The sequence below is a fragment of the Protopterus annectens genome, chromosome 1.part0 (genome assembly GCF_019279795.1).
Source record: "Protopterus annectens isolate FY-2018-M chromosome 1.part0, PAN1.0, whole genome shotgun sequence".
Taxonomy (NCBI): domain Eukaryota; kingdom Metazoa; phylum Chordata; order Ceratodontiformes; family Protopteridae; genus Protopterus; species Protopterus annectens.
The window spans coordinates 125,297,775-125,318,257 of NC_056725.1; the positions used below are offsets into that span (position 1 = coordinate 125,297,775).

Here is a 20,483-nt window from a genome sequence, read left to right on the forward strand (position 1 = left end):
ATTAGTGTAGAGAGAGTAGAGAGTATCAAAATCCAAACTCAGACTGGTGTATTTCTTGTATGCATTTATTTCTTAATAGAACAATGGCTCTAGGACTTCTTTCTCTCAAAAAAAGATTTTCTTTTTCACTTCTGTGCTTCACCTCCAGGCTATAGAAAGAGAGAAAGGGTTGGCTCTCTCAGATAGATTGGCAAGTGGGATTTTACATTGCAGAAATGACTCAATCTGTTGTTACTGTGAATATTCAAAACTGTCCTGTGTTTGTCATGAGGATCACTGTTACAGTATTATTCATTACCCACAGGAAGAGTATTGAATCACTAAAGGTATTCCAATACAGTAGAAGTGGTTATAGCATACCTTGCAATACTGCAGCGGCAAACATACATGTGCTTCATCTGGAATGGATATCCCATATATAATGTTTGGAAAAAAGGATAGACAGTTCTACACATAGCTGCTTCACAGATACGCTAAGAAAAAACATTTCTGAAGAAGGCTGCTGATGCAGCTTCTACACTAATAGAATGTACTGTCACACAGCCCCCCTGCGAAAAACACACCAACCTTCAAGGTTTTATCTTTGGTCTCAACCACTTAGATAATGTTTGACCACAGTCCCACCATGTTTGTCTGAGAGAAGGACACAAAATGCTGGTCAGAGTGCCTTAATACTTTGTTCTTATCATAAAATATCTGATGTGTCTGTGTGCATCTAGCAAGTGGAATATCCTTTCTGCCCTGTTCTGAAGACTGGGGTAGATGACAGGTAACAGTATAGGTTCATAGGTTCATACTAGGCTATCTGACCGAGGGCATTTACAAGCCTAGCCCATCGTTTTGTGGCTTACGCCACCCCTTTAGTATGGGGAACTATACCCATTATTTTGCTGTGCCTCTGTCGAGCAGTGACACTGAGGTAATCCCTGGGGTATATCTGCAATCTCCCATCTATTGGTCAAGATTTCTCATGAACAAGGCCAGTGAGGTGCTCTGCCTCACATGTACCGGGATTTTGTTCCACAGCATAGGGAGTCTTTGGGTGATGAATCTATCCGAGGTTTAAGTCTCTTGTGGCTCTGATGGATCTAGATTTTTTGAGGTGAAGCATATTCATCAAATCTGGGTTTGACATGGCCTTGTATGTTAGGCAAAGGTCACCTCTGAGCAAGCTGTAAGCGACTGAATAGAGCTGGAGTTCTTTCAGTCGGGCAGCATAGGACAGATTTTTGAGACCCTTTATCCTTTTGGTGAGCAACTTTTGTGGCCTCTCCAGCTGCTGCAAGTGTCGGGCCAGATACATCCCGAATGGGGCATTGTACTCAATCATTGGTCTGATGAGTGATGAGTAAAGGGAGACTATGACCTCCCTTGATCTAGATGAGAATCCCTTCATGATAAGGTGGGCAATGTAGAAGGTCTTCCTAACTACTTTAGCTACATGGGTGTCGAATGACAGACTACTATCAACCTGGGTCCCCAGGTCCCTGATAACTTCTTCTGTGCTCAGTGGATTGCCACCTATTTGATAGCTAGGGGTAACCTTGTTTTTCCCAAAGGGTATGACTATGCATTTTTTGGCATTTAACTTCAGGCCGTGGCTCTGGCACCAGTTATCCATTTCTGTGAGACCCTTCTGAAGGATATCTGTGTCAGATGTGTTTTCTACTGTGAGTTTGCAGTCATCTGCAAACTTTGTCATAACCCTCCTGTGTTTGCTTGTACTTGGAAAAGTAGATGCCAAACAAGAGTGGGCCCAGGACTGAGCCCTGTGGGACACCACTTGTGACAGGCTTTGAGTCTGACATGGCGCCAGCAACTCTGACCCTGTGGGTTCTGTCACTCAGCCAGTTTGCAACCCATCTTGTGATGTATGGGTTAACATTTAAGCTGATGAGTTTTTCAATGATACCCGAGTGGGGTATTGTATCGAAGGCCTTAGCCAGATCGAGGTAGGCTGTATGGACTGCCTTTCCTCGTCAATGGCTTTGGTGACTGTTTGAAGAAGTCAACCAAGTTTAAAAGGCATGATCTGCCTTTGACAAAGCCAAACTGTGTTGGATCCAAAGTCTGCAATTTCCCTATGTCTTTATTTATGAGGTCCATTATGATCCTCTCCATGGCTTTGCAGATAAGGCTTGTCAAGCTAATGGGCCGGTAATTTCCAGGGTCGGTGGAGGCACCGCCTTTGTGAATTGGGACCACAGTTGCAGATCCAGAGGTAAGACTTTGATTAAACAGCTGTCCTAGCTGTGGGTTTAATTCCTCATTGAGTTCGTGGAGCACACAGCCGGGGACACCATCAGGTCCCATGGATGCTGTGTTTTTTGCTTTGAAGAGAGCAGTCCTCACTTGGGCGCTGGAGATGTTTGGGGGGCTGCAATCGTTTGGTATAGATATCTCTCCTTTTGGGGGGGGAGAAGTTTGCACTGAACCTGTCAGCCAGTATGTTGGCAATGTCTGTAGGATCAGTAATCTTCACATCATTTTGAACTAGTTCTGAGCATATCTGGGAGTTTCCTCCTAGGTTTCTAACATAGCTAAAGAAGGCCTTATGATTGTCTTTTGAGTCTTTAGCTATTTTTTGCTTTGGATGATTTTATGAGAGCTCTTAGTTTTTTACTTATAGTGATCAAGGGTGTCTTACCTTTTAAGGATTTTGCTCTATCTTGTAGTAGCTTCCTCCTTTTATTGTAGAGTTTGTTTATGGCTGGGGTCCACTAGACTGGACGCTTGCCTTTGGTACTAAGAGTCTTTGTTTTGTTTGGGATTGCCTTATCCATGCAGTCCTGCAGGTGCTGGTAGAAGGTGTTTGTAAGTGATTTAGCGGCTTGAGTACTGTTTTCCGGGGGCCTTAAAGGAGACCACACTAGTCTTTAGAAGTGTGAAGTCGGCTTTTGAGAAGTTCTTTACTGTGGTCTTTTTATTTCAGGTGGGGTGGGATGAGGACCTCCAGCGAGATTAGTTGTGATCTGATCTCACCAGTGAGGGTATACTTCGGTGTTGAACATTGTGCTCCCATGTTCGTGATGATGAGATCAAGTATGTTATCTCCTCTTGTGGGGATGGTGACTAGTTGTTCCATAGCATTTGAGTTTATGAATTCCAGGAACTTTTGGGCTAGGGTGTTTGGGCTTGAGTAGTGTTCCCAGTCTATATTAGGGTAATTGAAGTCACCTAGTATGACGGTGTTTGGTGATACGTTTATCCCTCTAGTGTTTTCAGGAAGGCCATGTGAGGTTCCTGAGTTTGTGAGGGTGGCCTGTAACATGCTACAATTTGCAGAGCAGTCTTGCCTATGGTTAATTGCACCTGGATGGTCTCCGATGCATCGTGCGTTGCCACCAGTCTTGAGGTGTGGGTGTCCTTGATGAATATGGATACCTCCTTTCTTGGTATTGTCGCATGATATGAGGTAAAACCTGATAGCTGGGGTACTCTCAGGAGCCTTGAACCAGGTTTCTGTCACAGCACAGACATCGATGTTCTCCATACTGAGAAGGGCCTCCGTGCATTTTGAGATTTAGACTTCTGGCATTGAGCAGCATTACCCTTAGTTTTTTCCTTTTTGTGTTCTAGGGTGGTAGGTTTAGAATTTGAGCCTTGCCTAAAAAGGCACTATGGGGAGCCTTTGCCAATATCCGAATCCCAGGGTGACAGGTGCAAGCCGTCCTTGCGAAACAGCGTGGCTTGTCCAGCATGTCATCCCAGGCAGACAGATACTGGATCCCCTTTGAATGACACCAGTGTTTAAGCCAATTGTTAAAGCTGATCATCTTATCTCTGTATTGTGGCATCACTCTTGGTGAAGGTAGGATACTGCTCAAGGTCAGGGTCATACCTGCCTGGGCTACATAATCAGAGAGCTCCTCAATGTCTCTTTTCATGTAGTCTCAGGTCGTTTACACCAGCGTGGACAATGACTGAGTCATATTTGTACTTGCTGTTGAGAGACCTGAGTGCTTGCGTTATGTGGCGGATTCTAGCGCCCGACAGGCAGCTTACTGTGACCTTCTCCTTACTCAGTCTGGTGAGCGGGATGTCAGTGTGTCTGACTATGGAGTCACCAATGACTAGTGTGTCTGGCATTGTGTTTGGCCTTAAGGGCTGTGACTGTTTGACACTGACTGTGAGGTCTATGTGTTGCAGGTGTTGTGTTCTGAGGTGGTGGTTGTTTGGGTGTCTGCTTTGGTGGCCTCTGCTGTTTTGGTAGATTTTTGATCAGAGCCTCCGAGTATGTCTTTGTGTGTTTATGTGTATGATTTGAGGTTGTAATGGTGCTATGTGAGACTGGGTCTATAGTGTGTGTGGTAACCTTCTCCTCCTGACTGGTCTTGCCAGTCCTGTGTTGAGAGAGCTCAGCCTCCAGTTTGGCCGTATAGTTGCCATGTATTTGTGTTTTGTGGGAGGAGGAGAGGGTTGTCTGTGTACATGAGGCAATTGTAACATTGCCTCAGTATTCCCAGGTTCACCAGCTGAGCAGGAGAGGACACTAGCAACTGATCCCTCGACATGCTAGAAGGATAGACAAAAACTTTAAAAAAGATTCAGGGGGACGTGGGTGACCGAGAAATGGGGGGTTACCTTTTTGGGGTACTATGTATGACAAGAGTGCCGTATCAAGGTAATAAGTACTGTAGGAGCAAGTGCTAGGTTTAACAGATAGAGTATGGTCTTTACTTAGTGCCAGTTGTGATAACATTTTGGTAATACGGGCAATATTAGTTTCCAGCTCATCCAGTCACTATAGAGTACAGTGCAGGGCTCTTTACACAAAGTCCTTCTGGCTAAAGTAAAGACCACCACAGATATAGCTTTACAAAATAAGAGCCTTTGTGCCATGAATGCTGCTCTTGAGAGGAGCTAGTGTAAGTTTTTTCCACTGCAACGTTTAGATCCTAAGGTACTAGCACAGGTTTTTTTTGGAGGCCTAAGCTAAAATAACACTTTTTCAGAAGAATTGTTTCATTGTAGAGTGGCAGACAAAATAGGGTCCAAGGGAAGAAGGCAGCAAAGAAAAAGACACACTTAGATTAAGGTGCAGGATAGCTCACTATGAAAAGTTCTATTAAGTACTAAAAGACTGCTGGCTCTGTAGTCACTGTGGGAGGAATACCCTTGGAGCTATTCCACAAGGAAAACATTTCTAGTGTTATGTATCCTAGCCTCCCACATAATGAGCAGTACATCTTCTGACAGCTGGTACTTAAAGACTATTAGACGCACAGCATTCACACTGCAAATCAACCATTCTTTCCACAGAAGTGCTAACATGCAGAAGCTGCACTGGTTCTTCCTGCCTGTACAAAGTCTCTCACAGTCCTTTGCATTTGTATGGGTTTGGATGAAGCAAACATCCAGACATTGAAGATGTGCATTCCCTGGATCCTGGGCTTGGCAAACATTGCTGCGAAGCATTAAGCATTTCACAAATATTTTGGGCATAGTGAACTGATCATCTGGGATAGCAAAGAGGTGAAATGAAAGTGTTCATTTTCTGCTATGAAAAACAAACTGCTTGAGATCCTTGTGGATGTGAATATTCATCATGCAAACTGACCATCAGCACCTTTCATCTCAGTGGTGGTACAAGTACTTGCAAGGTAAGCATCCTGAATTTGGTTTTCTTTAGGAATTTGGCTAATATGGAATGGGTCTCCATTGGGCCTCCTTTATGGCACTATTTCTATTTCTATGGTTTCATATTGTAAAAGGTAACCAAATATTGGCTTTATGAGTTCCACTTGTTCTGGCAGAATGGCAGATATTCTGAAAAAGGGAGGAAAGGTCTTAATCTTGGTTTTGTATGATGGAGAAATAATCCCCCTTATCTGCCTGAATGTAGTGATAGGGAACCTGTTTTTTGTTTGTTTGTTTTTTATTTTATTTTTTATTGACTGACTATTTTTTTTTTTTTTTTTTTGCTGGCTGATCATCAAATTCTTTCCCTCATACCCTAATGACCCATTCATTTCTGCAGGGTGAGAGATGACCTATTCATTCCCCTACTTCTGGTGAGAAACATACAGACCTTTCCTTCTATAAAATGAGCAAGTCCATACTAAAAGGATACAAGGCCTAAATGACATGTCCTACCTGGAGCAACTCAAAGCCCTGTCACTTATACTTGGTGTCCTATAGACTGAAAACTGGTGACCTGTGTCTAGCATACAAGGCATCCTATGACTCATTACCGATGGATTTACTGTACATCAGCAAGTCAAATGGCATCAGAAATATACAGTCTAGGCATCTAAACCTCTTCTGCATTATTGAATGAATGATATGGAGGGATAAGCATATTTAACAGAGGACACAGCCGCTATGGAACAGACTTCCAATCTACATAAAACAAAGTTAATTCCTGTCCATTTTCAAGCACAACTTAGAGCTGTGGATGGGAAACAAACAATTTACCCCAGGACTGCTCCCTGTACTACTAATGGACAGAAGCAGGTCCTAAATGCTTTATCCAATGCATGGGTCCCCTCATACTGTCTATGGTATCATTCCAGTTATTCTCATTAGTGGCAATATGCAATTATCAACCATGGGATGGGTAAGGCCAATCTATAACCATATGGGTAGGTTATTTTGAGCACAAAAAAGGGAAACTGGCTAGGTTTAAAATGTCCTGCAAGGGCAGCTAACCTAGTACAAGTTTATGAACCTATAAGGTCAGAGTTGCATTTATTTCCCTGTTAAGACAAGAAATGAGCAATGAAACAGGCCATTACTGTGACTGGGGTAGACCTACCTTAGTGACTGTATTTGTACTGTGGTCTGGAAAGAAGTGTGCCTCCATATTTGAACCTTCTGACCCTATATGCTGTATGCATCCACTATGACCCTATGAGCTGCATCCTGATGCAATACCCTGGCTTGCTTACAGGAGTCAACAATATAATGGATATAGAAGCCTAATTTCCCTGAGACCAGGCAATCTGACATTGGCCCCTCACACCCTTCTTCTTTGTCCAGTCCTTCTGCATTCCCGAGACCTACTCTAATTCTGGTTGTCTGGAACACAATCAGGGATTTATCCTTTTGTGTCATATGGAAGTGTTTATGAATTAGTTTGTTTTGGCTCAGGAAAGCTTTTCTCCCAAAACATGTAGATGGGGGATTTAGAAAGGGTCTGGAAAAGAGTGAGGAGACACTTGTAACATAGTAAGTACTATCTCTTACACTCATGGAAGGAGAAGAATTCCTAAAAATTCCACAACCTTGCTGCTTGCCTCCTCCTCTGCCCTCCTTCCAATTCTGCTCTGTACAAGGGTCCTTATTTTATAGGGAATTCCTGCTGCACCTTGGGATCTGGTGAATGAAAAAGTTATGGCTTTCTTTTTAGCTTCATAATAATTTGCCAAGAGACAGAAGCAAACTATAACTTTCTATCCATTTGGGTGTATGACAACTTTTGTCTTTCCTCTGAAGAAGACTGAAAAGGAAGTCTACAAGTAATGATTTTTTAGTTGTACTCCTGCTAGTAGCTATTACATCAAAAGTCAAAGGAAAGGAAAAGTTTATTGTCATTCAGAACTACACAGCAGTGTAGCTGAACAAAATTACAATGCTTCATTCGCAATGCAGGAAACAGTTGCACATATAGACAGAGAAAAATTAATAAAATATCACACTAGAATTTTAATAAGTAGCAATTTGTAAGTAAATTAGGACAGCAGTGACCACACCCATCCCAGAACAGGAGAAGGAAGACAAGGAACAATATGAAGGTAATATTGTCAAAGCAAAATTGAATCAATAGCAGCATATCTATGAATAGACTGAATTACTGCACAGTTTGTATATTGCACTTTACAGTCCTTCAGTGTGTAGGTGAGCTAAATGCTAAAAGCATGTTCAGTGGTATGCTTTTCCAGCTTAAAGGCTACTGGGGTCATTTTTCATACCCTGTCCCTTGCATCCTCCACAGAGATTTTATCTTCCTGCAGCAGCACATGGATATTATGATATTATTATATGTGTTTAGCAATTATAGCTCTAATAGCCAAAGCAGACATTTTTTCAAATTCGCACAATGTCCCACTTTCCTTACTATTACGGATAGAAATGAAACTAAGATCCACTTTGGATTTCAATGCAGCATCCAGGGATGCCAATAATGGGTCAGTTCCTGAGTTCTTAGAAAGGTATTTGCAGGTGTTTTGCACTTTGTAAAGTCTATCTGACTTTTAAGTGCTGAGGGGTTGTGTGTCCAGCTCTATGGATATATTCCTGGAATGCCAAGTTGGACTAGGCTCTTCAATACTCAAGATATCTAAGAACCTTTTGCACAATTCCAAAACTTTCTACAACCTCCAATTAAAATATTTCCCTTTCAGCTCTAACACTTTTTCCTGAAGGAGTCATCCTGATGAGTTAGTCTGTGCATAATCAGTATCAAGGCCCAAAGGCAAGGACATCTGGATAAAATCACATTTGCATTACATTTGCTTAATGGAAAAATTAAATATGCATGTACAGACTGATCTTTTATGTACATTTATCATTCCACCTGCCTCTATCTTTACCCTCCATCTTATCCTTTTTCCATTTATCTCATGCCCCTCTGTGTGTCCCTGTGAATTCCCAGTCCACCACTCATGCTGGTAGTTCATTCTAAGTCTTTAGAACCCATCCGTCAAAAAGCAGTAGAGCTCTAGGGAGTACTTAGATAATACAGATGACTGTTTCAAACCCCCTCCTTCATCGTCTGTCTTTCCTGTTCAGGATGATCCCTTTAAATCTCCCCAACATGATCTTGTGCATCAATATCAAGTCCTTCTATATTCCGCCATCTTTTATGTTCTCAAGTGAAATACACCCAAGGCATTTAATAATGTTCTTATTAATCTACATTCTGATGTTTTAAATGGAATTTGGAATACTGTAGTATCTTTTCTGGACAGCTCAAATCTGTGCTGCATTTTAGCAATCAGATCTACAACCTAGAAATAGTGCAGATAAAATCTGATCAGCCTATCTATGTAACAACAGAATGGGCTGCTGTTAAAAAACAGTCCACCAACAAAAGGTAAAATAATGCAAAATAAGTAGTAGATGAAGTCTCCTAATATTTATTAATACAAGTTAAAACTATTGCAAATTATACTTCTTCAGGCAAAATTCTTTCAAACTAAAAATATTTCCTTTAAATAACACCTACAGAATTACATGAATATTTTCATATATTTCATCACCTCCTGTCTTACATATTGTCATGCATATACATAAACATACAAAACATATAAAAATATTAATATATATAGATATACAAAATCATTAAATATGTTCCTTGTATATTCGTTCTTTTAAAATTTTGTATGTAAAACTTATTTTATAAAGTTTATTACCTTAACCTGTGTTTATTTAAGAAAACAGGTTTTATACCATGTCCATTCAAGCATGGGAAATGATGTCCCTAAACATTTATATTCTGCATTCTCTGTCATAGTTATAATATCACTGCCCCTTAATTCTTCATGTACAGTTTGTAACTTTGCAAATTTAAAATTATGGCTTTGATTAGTTTCCTTTACATGTTTATATAACATCTACTTGTCTCTTAATATCTGATATATATATATATATATATATATATATATATATATATATATATATATAGATACATACATACATACATATATATTCTTTCCTTTAATTTCCTTTTGGTCTCACTGATATAGAAGACCAAACATCTTGCACAAATAGCTACATGCACTATTTTCTTACTGTCACAATCGGCATAAACCCTGAACTTAAATTCATGTTTAGTTGCTAACATTTTATTTATATACTTGAGCTACATTTAGTACATGGATAAGTTCCCTCTTTCTTACTGATTCTAATATCTACACATCTTAATAGTTCTTTATAACATCATTTATTCTTTAATGTCTATGACTTTTTATAACTAAATCTAGGTCCAGGAAATAAATTTTGTCTCACCTGTAGAATAATATTCAATATATGTCAATTTTTCTTAACAATATCCTTCAGTCTTTCTGTTTGTCTATCATCAATGAATGTATATCATATATACTTTGTATTTCCCTCTGTATACCTCTTGAAACATGTCCTGAAAATACTGTTGTTGCCTCCATATCCCTCATTGTTTAAATTTATTCAATAATATCTGCAGTGAGAAGTGTTATCATTAAGTGTTCTCCATAATCTAATCACTGGATAATTTGAACACAAGTATAAACATACCTGTTAGTGATAGCTTCTGGTAAAAGGTGCAGCCTACTTTCCAACTGCTTTAATGTCTGTTGTATAACGTCTGTAGAGTCTTTGTTTGCAGTTGGGAAAATCATCTCACTCAGCTTTAAAACATGGTAGTAGACAGTCTCATGAGAATCCACTTCAGCCTGTAAATCCTACAGATTACAGAAAAAACAGAAATTTGTCACTAAACAATGTGCATGCTCCCCATACTATATTCAACAATGCAATATAATTAACTGTCAAACTTTTATCACATATTCTAAATGTGCACATGCTTAAAATGTTTAAAAAGAAACCTATTAATCTTCTTATATATATATAATTGCCTCATCATTAAGGGAGCTGTCAAAAAGACAACATAAAGAGAGATTTGACCAGGAAAAAAAAATTTCATTTGCAGGCAGCAAGCCACCTTGCACCACCTACATCTTCTGAATATTATATATGCCAACTCTGAGATCATACAACAGCTGGGTAAAGGGAAATTTCCAGACTCTGCTGTTCTGAGATATCTACCAGAAAGCAACTGAAAGTCTGAAAACAAATATGTGTGTGCGTGTGTGCGTGTGTGCTTGTGTGTGAGTGTGTGTTTGTGTGTGTGCGTGTGTGTGTGTGTGTGTGTGTGTGTGTGTGTGTGTGTGTGTGTGTGTGTGTGTGTGTGTGTGTGTGTGTATTCTCCCTCTCTCTTCTCCCCTATGCGTAAATCCACTGCACTATAATGGTACTATTATTTGACCTGAGGCATACACAAATCTTTTAGGTGTAATCATAGACAACAACCTCAAATTTGATTTGCATGTTAACCAAACTATTAAAACCATCAATAAAAAACTTGGCTCATTATACAAGATTAAACCTTTCCTAACGCCACATGCTAGAACTGCTATTGCCCACTGTCACCTACTCTCTACGCTTCTTTATGCCTCCCCATTATAGACTAAACTGAATAAAGCTGAAATTAATAAGCTGTTTAGCTGCTATAACCACATTACTAGATTTGCCACCGGAATGCCCTATAGAACACACCACTGTCTTAATCCGAAACATCTTGGCAGGCTTGAACTGCATAGCCTACTTCAGTACAATCAACTAATAATGGCACACAAAGTCCTAAACCATCCCAAAAATACTCCTCCACTCAAAAACATTATCAACCACTATAGTAATCCTAGGCCACTTCATTCATCTAATAAACTTCTGGTCCAGATATCTACAACCAACAACTTAGCTGGAAACTCTCTTTTTGCCAACTCTGTTGGTAAAATTTGGAACTCACTTCCGGCTAACCCAAGAATCCTCTCTGACCCTTATTAAAAAGAACCTTAAACAGTATCCAATAACACAATGGTCATGTCCTTGTTCCTTCTTGTAACTTCTTCTCTATCAGTGTGTTCTAACTTCTTCTCTATCAGTGTGTGCTAACATTTCTTTCCTGCAGTCTTAGTTGTGTTCTATCTTGTTAGTCAACTATTTCAAATTATTATGCACAATTGTATGAATAATAGTGTTATCTGAACTTGAGACTGTTAACTGTTCATTAAATGTATATTGGAGCTATCTTATTTTATTTTTGTGTGTATGTCTGGAGCTTTTCTCCCAGGGCCTCCGCTGAAAATGGACATGCATCCAGTCAGACTATCCCGGTTAACAAATGTAAAATAAAATAAATAATATATACATATATGTAGATATATATATATATATATATATATATATATATATATAGACACACACACATATATATATATATATATGTGTGTGTGTGTGTGTGTGTGTGTGTATTTATATATGCATATATACATCTGCATGCGGGTCACCTGTGGCTGGTCAAAGTGCACGCAATTCATTCAAAATAAGTGATCAAATGCAATGCAGTTCAAAAAGAGTTTATGGAAGTCTGGGCTTTACGTGGGACCGCTGAATACCGAAGAGATGAGAATTTTTTCCTTTTCTCTGGAGTAGTATAATCTCAGAATTGGTATATTTAAGTTAGCAGGGATGTCTGTGTGGGGGGGCACAGTCTCACAGGATGTGGGTAAATGAAATGAATACACATTTGTCTGAGACATAATTCAGCTAAATAAACTTACCTAAAAACAATTGCTAGACAGTATATCTTTATGAAAATATTAGCTCAAAACACAATATGCCCGAAAAAGAATATAAACAAAACCTTGATCAACAAGGAGAATTGCAAACTTTGTGAACTTGTGAAAACGTTAACTTCAAGTGTTTTTTTGCAGGTGAGCAAGCTCTCTTGCAATCCTCACCCACAAAATTATACACAGCAACTCTATTGTCACACCACTTCTAAGATGGCAGAAATCTCTCCAAACCACATTGCACCAGCAGTGATTCACAATGAAAAAGCACTGACCTCTGTAATGTGCTAGACAGATGTGTCTTAAGGTTACACTACAGAAAGCATTCCATTCGTGGACACTGTGTTCCAAACAACATATTTCTTGATTGTATTTACCATTATTTTTCATTTGTCAATTAAATGTGTTTAGGCCAAATATTTTCAAAGAAATGTGCTGTGACCACTTGTAATTTAAGTCAGCATATCGAGGTCCGTTGTGTGCCAAACAAATGCGCATTCAAGCAATTTACATAGATCCATACATACACCTATATTTACATATAGCTGCAAAGATTTGGGATTCTTTTTACTGAAATCACTGACTCTTAAGGGAAGCATTCTTACTTCCTCCCTCAGCAGCTGACAGCCGTTAAGTATCTGTCTTCAAAGCCAGTAGAAATGCTTTGATGATTTTCTTGTAGGTGAGAGTGCTGTATACTCAGTCCAGAACATTTCTGACATAAAACAAGTACAAAATAATAACTAAGGAAAACATTCTTACTCCTTACCCCATACTAATGTTACAAAGCTTTACACATATTACTGTTTCAGTGCTGACTACATATTTTTCATGTGTATTACTTGTTAAAGAACTAGGGTTTGCACTGGCTCTTTGGCATTGGCTCTTGTATAAAATTACAGCACACTCAGAGTGTGCCCTGTCTGCTAAGCTAGGTATGGGTGGCAAATCCTGCTCTGCATCAGCAAGAGTCCTTGAAATTCTGATTAGTAATTTTTTGTTTTAGGAAAAGCAGCCTAATAAGTTATTCTAGCAAATAATACAGGAAGTGAATACAGTTAAAAATGTACTCGTCAACAGTTCATCAGGTAATAAACTTACATTTGATGCAAGAATGATCCAATCACTGTGGAATGTAGTTCTTCACCAAGTACTGGGATGGATTTTCCAGTACTGACACTGTAGAATAACATGGGGGGGGGTTGCACGCCAGAGGTTCCATCTTTTGTATGACACATTAAAATGAGGACCCAACTGTTGGAGTTGATGGTCAGGAAGATGTAAAGGACTCCATGACACATATAAAATGGTAGCCATTCCTGGTGTCCTGGCCACGTTTCTAGAATGAATTTTACCTAGGAGCTACCTCTCAATTGTCCATATTTTCACAGATTGTCCAGATTTTCACCTCACATTTTTGGTCTGTTCATTATAAAATGTTTTTCTGGCAAACCATTGAGGAATCAAGTATCTAAATATTGATGTGGATGGATAGATAGATGGATTTGAATTTGAGACTTCATATCCTTTAGAAAATTCATGTTAATGCAAAACCTGTTACTCTAGCAACTTTATAAGTTTATAAGAGCAATCTTTAAAATCTGCCCCTGATTTGGGGCCTTTGTCCCCCCATTATTTTCAGCTTTGCACAGATGTCGTGAACTTAGAAGTTGAAAGGTTTAAATAGGCTATGCCTAGTTTGAGTAACCAAGGAGATTATAATCCCATTTTATATTATTACAGTTTTTTATTATAAAAGTACTGGCAGTAAGATTTTTGGTATGGAGAATAAAATAGACAAACCTACATTTTAGAAACAAATATTTTACTTCAGTGGACACTACTCTAGTAGCAGTTAAAACAGAATAGAAAGCAATACTTAAAACATGGAACACAAGTTAGACTCTGTCGACATATGACATTTTTCTGATTGTACACAATGTATCTGATGGTCTTTAAAAGACTAGACAGTAATGCATTTACACAGCCAAGAGCCTCAGAGAATTGCACAGCACGTGTAATTACATCTGATGGCTGAGTTAATTAACTCTGCCAAAAGTCTGCATTTACCCATTACTTTCAGTGGGTGAAATCACATCAGAGGTAAGCAGTAGGGAGTTTAGCAGACAGGGAGTGGTGGTGATGGGGGGTGTACATATGTGAATGTATGGAGAGGGATGAGCCAGCCTGGGTTTTTGTGTGTGTGTGTGTGTGTGTGTGTGTGTGTGTGTGTGTGTGTGTGTGTGTGTGTGTGTGTTTGTGTCTGAGACTGCATGGCTGCCTGTGTGGTAACAGTAGGGGGTTGGTGTTTAAGTGTGTGTGTGTGTGTGTGTGTGTGTGTGTGTGTGTGTGTGTGTGTGTGTGTGTGTATGTGTGTTGGTGACTTCGATCCATTAGGTGGCTATCTATGATATATATCTATATGTGTGTGTGTGAGTGTGAGCATCGGGAAGATACTGTCATACTATGAACTTCCCCGGAGTAATGAGCAACTACAGTAGTTAGGTAGGGAATTAAACTCCAGGGAAACTTTATTATTACTTTAAAGACACCTACAGCACAAAAGACATATGAGGCAAGGGAAACACTAGACACGATGGAAATGTTATTATTACCAGAAAAACATCTATAAAATGAAAAGAACAACAGTTTTGCAGTACACAAAGACATATGAAGTGGAGGGACCACAAGATACTAGAGAAATTTTATTATTACTATAAAGACACCTCCAAATACAATAGTACAGCATTTTTTGCACAAAAGACCTTTAGTACGGGATGGAACACTAGACATCAGGGATACTCCATATGTAGACCCCTAAAGAGTCTTAAAAAGTAAATATAGCAACAGTTTTGATGTATGGAAGATGCATGCTATATGGGGGAGGCTAACAGACATCAAGGACATTCATTAAATATTTCCCTAATTCACTTTAAAAAATTAAGAAAGTGACGAAAATGTTCAAACCCCGTACCCTTGATACAAAAAGCTACTTGAGAAATAAGAAGGGTTTTAGACTTCTGCACTAAAACTAGATACCAGGGATAGTCTTTAAATGTTATTGTAAGTCTCTTAAAAATAAAGAAATGAATGAACAATGAAAATAAAGCTTCAAACTCCACATTTTTGCTCAGTAAGTATGTCATTAATGGTAGTTTAGTCCTCTGTACTACCAAGGAACTACTACCATATGATGTTTTTTTCAGAACATTAAGAAGTTTAAAACTCTACTCTATGATATTACTGACTGAGTGAAATGGTCTATTACAAGGGACAGGGCATGCATATAACAAATTCTGGGATGTTCGGTAAAATCAGGGACAGCTGAGAGGGATGGGAGTGTCCATTTGGAGGAGCTACTGTACCTGTCAACAACCATACTGAAGATGTCCATACAAAGCTGGAAGGAACTGCAAATGATGTCAGGGAGATTTTTAAATATTACTTTGACAGACTTAAAAATATAATAGAGCAACAGGATTAGTATCGCTATCATTTTTCTGAGCAACAAGAAGAATGAAACTCTAACATCTGGCATTATTGACTGACCAAAATTATCCATGTTTTAGGATGTACAGGGAAATAAATAAAAGGATACACCAGGGGCACTCTGTCAAATTAGGCACAGCTAAATGTCATGCGAGTGTGAGTGTGTATGTGTGTCTGTGTGTGTGTTTGTGTACATGTGTGTGTAGGAGAAGGACTGAGGGATATGCCTGTGCCAGCACAGCACAACACATGGGCTGCCTGCAGTGCTTACTGCAGGAGATTGCTGATTAAAACTAGTGATAACACCATGTGATCCAGATATATGCAAATTAGCTGATAATGAGGTATTTCCTGTCTGAGGCTATTGTGTTGCTGAATCGTGTTTTCTGTTATTATGGAAATAGTCTCTTTTGGTTGAAGCTCTTACAATCCACTGATAATTTTAATCAATATTTATTTATTTATTTTTAGTATTAAGGTCACTGATTTAGTATTAGAATCCCAGAGCAGTGAACTCAAGGTAGCAACTTCTAATGAAGAGCCAGATCAGAAGTTGTTTCACAGAGGAGGTGAGGGTCTCCTTTAAACAAGCTCTAGGGAACAGAATATAAGGACAATTTCTGAAATGTTTCAAGTTTTCCAATTGTATTATTTCTTTGGTTGTTAGAACTTTTTGTGTTGTTTTAGGTGCCTTGTTCAAAACCTACAAACTATAGAAATACATTCAACTTCAATAATGGTTGGATTAGTAGAATAAAAAGGGGCACATTATATTATATAAACACTCCAAGTCATGGAAAAAAGCTCATAAACACTTATTTGTTAAAACTTAACTTTTGTTTTTATCAATACAAATGTCCTGGTACCTCAGCCTTCCATCCTTCCAGGAGGCACATAACAAATAAAAAAAGAAGCTATGTACCTACCATAACGTTCCATGTGAGTTGTCCATCTCGGCTTCATTCTTTACTGATCAGTTCAGAACCAATCCTCGGTTCTGAGTCAGTCGAATACTAAAGCTCGAGGCCTTTAACCAGCTCATGGCTAACTCCTTATTCCATGATGCACTGGTTCTTTCCCCAGATCTTGTTTGCTGCAGATAATTGTTTGTGTCTATTCCCAATGAGCCTTAATAGTTATAAGGACACTAGAAGAAGGTCAAAGAATAATAAAAAATATGAAATATCAGGTTTTTGATCCTCAAGAAGCCTGGATGGGGGTAGGAGGGGGGGCATAAGAATGAAGGCAAGATGGACAACTGACATGGAACGTTATGGTAGTTATATAACTTCTTTATGTGAAGTTGCCTTATCTCACCTTCATTCTTTACTGATGGGACAGTGTCCCTTGCACCATCTTCTTGGGTGGCTTAGGGGAGTATATTCTTCAGGACAGTGGAACCAAAGGAAGCCCTGTCCCTGGAGGCCATATCAACTTTGTAATGAGTGATAAAGGTATGAGACTTTGACCAAGTGGCAGCTGCACAAATTGTGTCTATAGGTAATTTGGCAGAAAAAGCTGAGGAAGTGGAGACAGCCCTAGTAGAATGAGCTTTTATCTTGTTTGGTAATGGTTTGTTGACTGAATTGTAGGTAAAGGAAATGCAATCTGATAACCATTTGGACAAAGTGGTCTTTGCTACAGTAGCACCTTTTTTGAAATCTGAAAAGGAGACAAAAAGTTGATCAGTTTTTCTGAATTCTTTTGTTCTGTGTAAATAGAATCGAAGTTGTCTATGAACATCAAATTGGTGTAGCATGTATTCTGCCTTACTGCCATACTTGGGGAAAAACACTGGTAATTTGGTAGACTGACTCAGGTTAGTTTCTGAACACACTTTGGGTAAAAAGGAAGGATTTGTACCGAGAGAAACTCTGTTCTTGTGAAATAACATATATGGAGGTTTGACGGATAAAGCTTGCAACTCTGAAACCCTCCAAGCAGAGGTTATAGCCACTAGAAAAAATAATTTTCCATGTCAAGTATTTAAGGACGCGTGAAGAAGTTGGTTCAAAAGGGGGAAGAATTATCCTTGACAACACAAAATTTAGATTCCATGGTGTAAGAGGGTTTTAATGGGTGGTCTCAAATGGATAGTGCCTCTGAGAAAGGCTTTCAAAAGTCTATGAGACATAACATTTGGTACTTCATCACCAAAATGAAAATTTGATATTGCTGCTAACTGAACTCGAATAGTCGTTGCAGCTGCTCCTTCATTAAATAGCTATGTCAAAGATTCCAGTATAGCTGATATAGGTGCTGAATAAGGGTCGATGTGATTCTGCAATGCCCATATTGAGAATCTTTTCCATTTACTGAGGTATAACTTTCTAGTAGCTTTTTGTGAGAAGATATCAGAATGTGTTGTGATGCAGTGGAAAGGTTCTGTAGCCTAGATATGTTTGGAATTGGATCAGCCAAGCTGTCGGTTTGAGGGTCTGAAGGGATGGATGAAGAGCCCCCGATGAATGAATCAGAAGGTCTGGTATCAGGTCCAGAATACAAGGTTCTTCCAGAAGATGAGGCCGTAGGAAGGGGAACCAAATCTGTCGAGACCAGTAAGGGGCTATTATTACTAGCTTTCTGTAGAACTTTGGGTATTAGAGGAAAGGGAGGGAATGCATAAAGGAAACCCAGAGGCCAATTGTGTGCAAATGCATCCCTTGGGGAATCCCCTGGGGGAAATTAGTGCAAAGTAGATGCTGCAGTCTGTGTTCATGGGCATGGCAAAAAGATCACAGCAAGGCTGGCCCCATTTGCAGAATATCATTTCCACCATTTCCTTCTTCAGGGACCACTCATGAGGCTTAGTTTGTCTGCTATCACGTTGGATCTCCCCAGGATATGCATTGCTATCAGAAAGCACTGGGAGGAGGTTGCCCACTGCCATACTCTCAGAGCCTCTAGACATAGGGGGTAAGATTTGGTTCCTCCTTGTTTGCTTATGTACCACACTACTGACATGTTGTCTGTTTGGACTGCAATAGTCCCTAGAGGGAGAGAGTCTTGAAAGGACTGCAACGCTAGAAGTACCACTGTCATCTCTAGGACATGGACATGCAGGAGGGCCTCATGATCTTCCATGTGCCTTGGGTTGCTCTTTCTGGATAATGCCTCCCCCACCTTATCAGCGAAGCGTCCGTGGTCACTATGGCTACAGGGGGAGGTAAGACGAATGGACGGCCTATTGTCACTCGATCTGATGTTAGCCACCACTGTAGGTCTTTTTTGCAGGAATTCATGATAACTATTTGATGTGACATTGGAAGTTCTTGAAAGATCCACTGAGTGAAAAGGAGCCATTGTAGTATCCTCATGTGCGTTCGACCCAGTGGGGCCACAATGATAGATGCCGCCATTGTTCCCAGCAGCTTGAGAACTATCAAAGCTGGGGCTTTTGTTTTGGAAAGGAGAGCCAGAACTTGTTGCCAAAGAGCATAAACCCTGTCTGATGGGAGTTTCAATGTCATTGTGGTGCTGTCTAGATCCGCTCCTATAAAAACGATATGTTGCAATGGTAATAAGGCAGATTTTTCTGAGTTTATGGTAATCCCCAACTGATAGCATACATTCAGTGTGGTGTCTCTCACTTGGATAAGTTGATGCCTGGTGGTGGTGATTAGGAGCCAGTCATCTAGGTATGGAAACACCTGGATCCTAAACGCCTCAGGTGATCTGTGACTACTGTCATGCATTTGGTGAACATTCTGGGGGCTGTAGTGAGACCAAAGGGCAGAGCCCGAAACTGATAGTGACTGGCTCCCAGCCAAAAGCGTAGATGATCTCTGGATGGCCTGTCCATTTTTATATGGTAGTATGCATCTTGTAGATCTATTGAGCACATCCAGTTGTCTTTTCCTAGAAAAGAAAGTATCAACTGCAGAGTAACCATCCAGAAATTTTGTCTTTTTTACAGATTTGTTTAGTTTGCTGAGATCCAGAATGGGCCTTCAGTCCCCTGTCTTCTTTGGAACTAAAAAGAACCTTGAGGAAGTTCCGGATCCTATCTGGTCTGTGGGGACAGGTTGGATGACTCTTTTTTTGTAGCAACTTTTGAACTTCTATTGTTGCTTGTTTCCTGTCACTAACTGGAACATCCAGAATTATTTGTATCAAGGGAGGTGGGGTGGAAAAGGGCATAGAGTAAACTCTGGATATGATACTTTGTACCCAGTTGTCTTTTGTTATTTTTAGTCAGGCATCTGGGTAAAAAGATAAACGTCCCCCTAATGCTTCCAGAGATGGATGGATAGGCCTCCTTTTAGGAGTGATGATAGGGCTTTCAGAAAAATGGTTCACTCTTGTCCTGATTCTGCGGACCCCCTCTGTTGGTTGGTATCTTCCATTGTTACCCCCTCCTCTACCTCGGAGGGGGCTTCGCCATGTGTGTCTTGAAAGGCTCCTTGAAATTTCTAAAACTACATTTTTTAACCTTTAGGGTAAGGTCTAATAGGTGTGGAAAAATGGACTCCAATGGCAGAATGAGTCTTTCCCTCTTTTTCACACCTGGTGAGTATTTCTTTCACTTTAGGCCCGAAAAGGGACAAGCCATCAAAGGGGGTGTTTATAAAGGATGACTTGAAGGGCTCCACAAAAGAACACAGGCACATACAGGAATGTCTCCTAAGGGCAATTCCTGTACCGATGCCCTGCTCACTCCAT

The 20,483-nt window shown here is 39.7% G+C and overlaps 1 protein-coding gene across 1 annotated transcript in view; it reads right to left on the minus strand.

Annotated features, from left to right (window-relative positions):
* The window catches only part of LOC122793396 (nesprin-1-like), an 876,647-nt gene that overhangs the window by 148,177 nt on the left and 707,987 nt on the right, over positions 1 to 20,483 (minus strand). Inside the window, exon 36 of the mRNA XM_044061803.1 lies at positions 10,216 to 10,382. Coding sequence (XP_043917738.1) covers positions 10,216 to 10,382 — 167 coding nt within the window. The remainder of the gene's footprint in view (positions 1 to 10,215; positions 10,383 to 20,483) is intronic.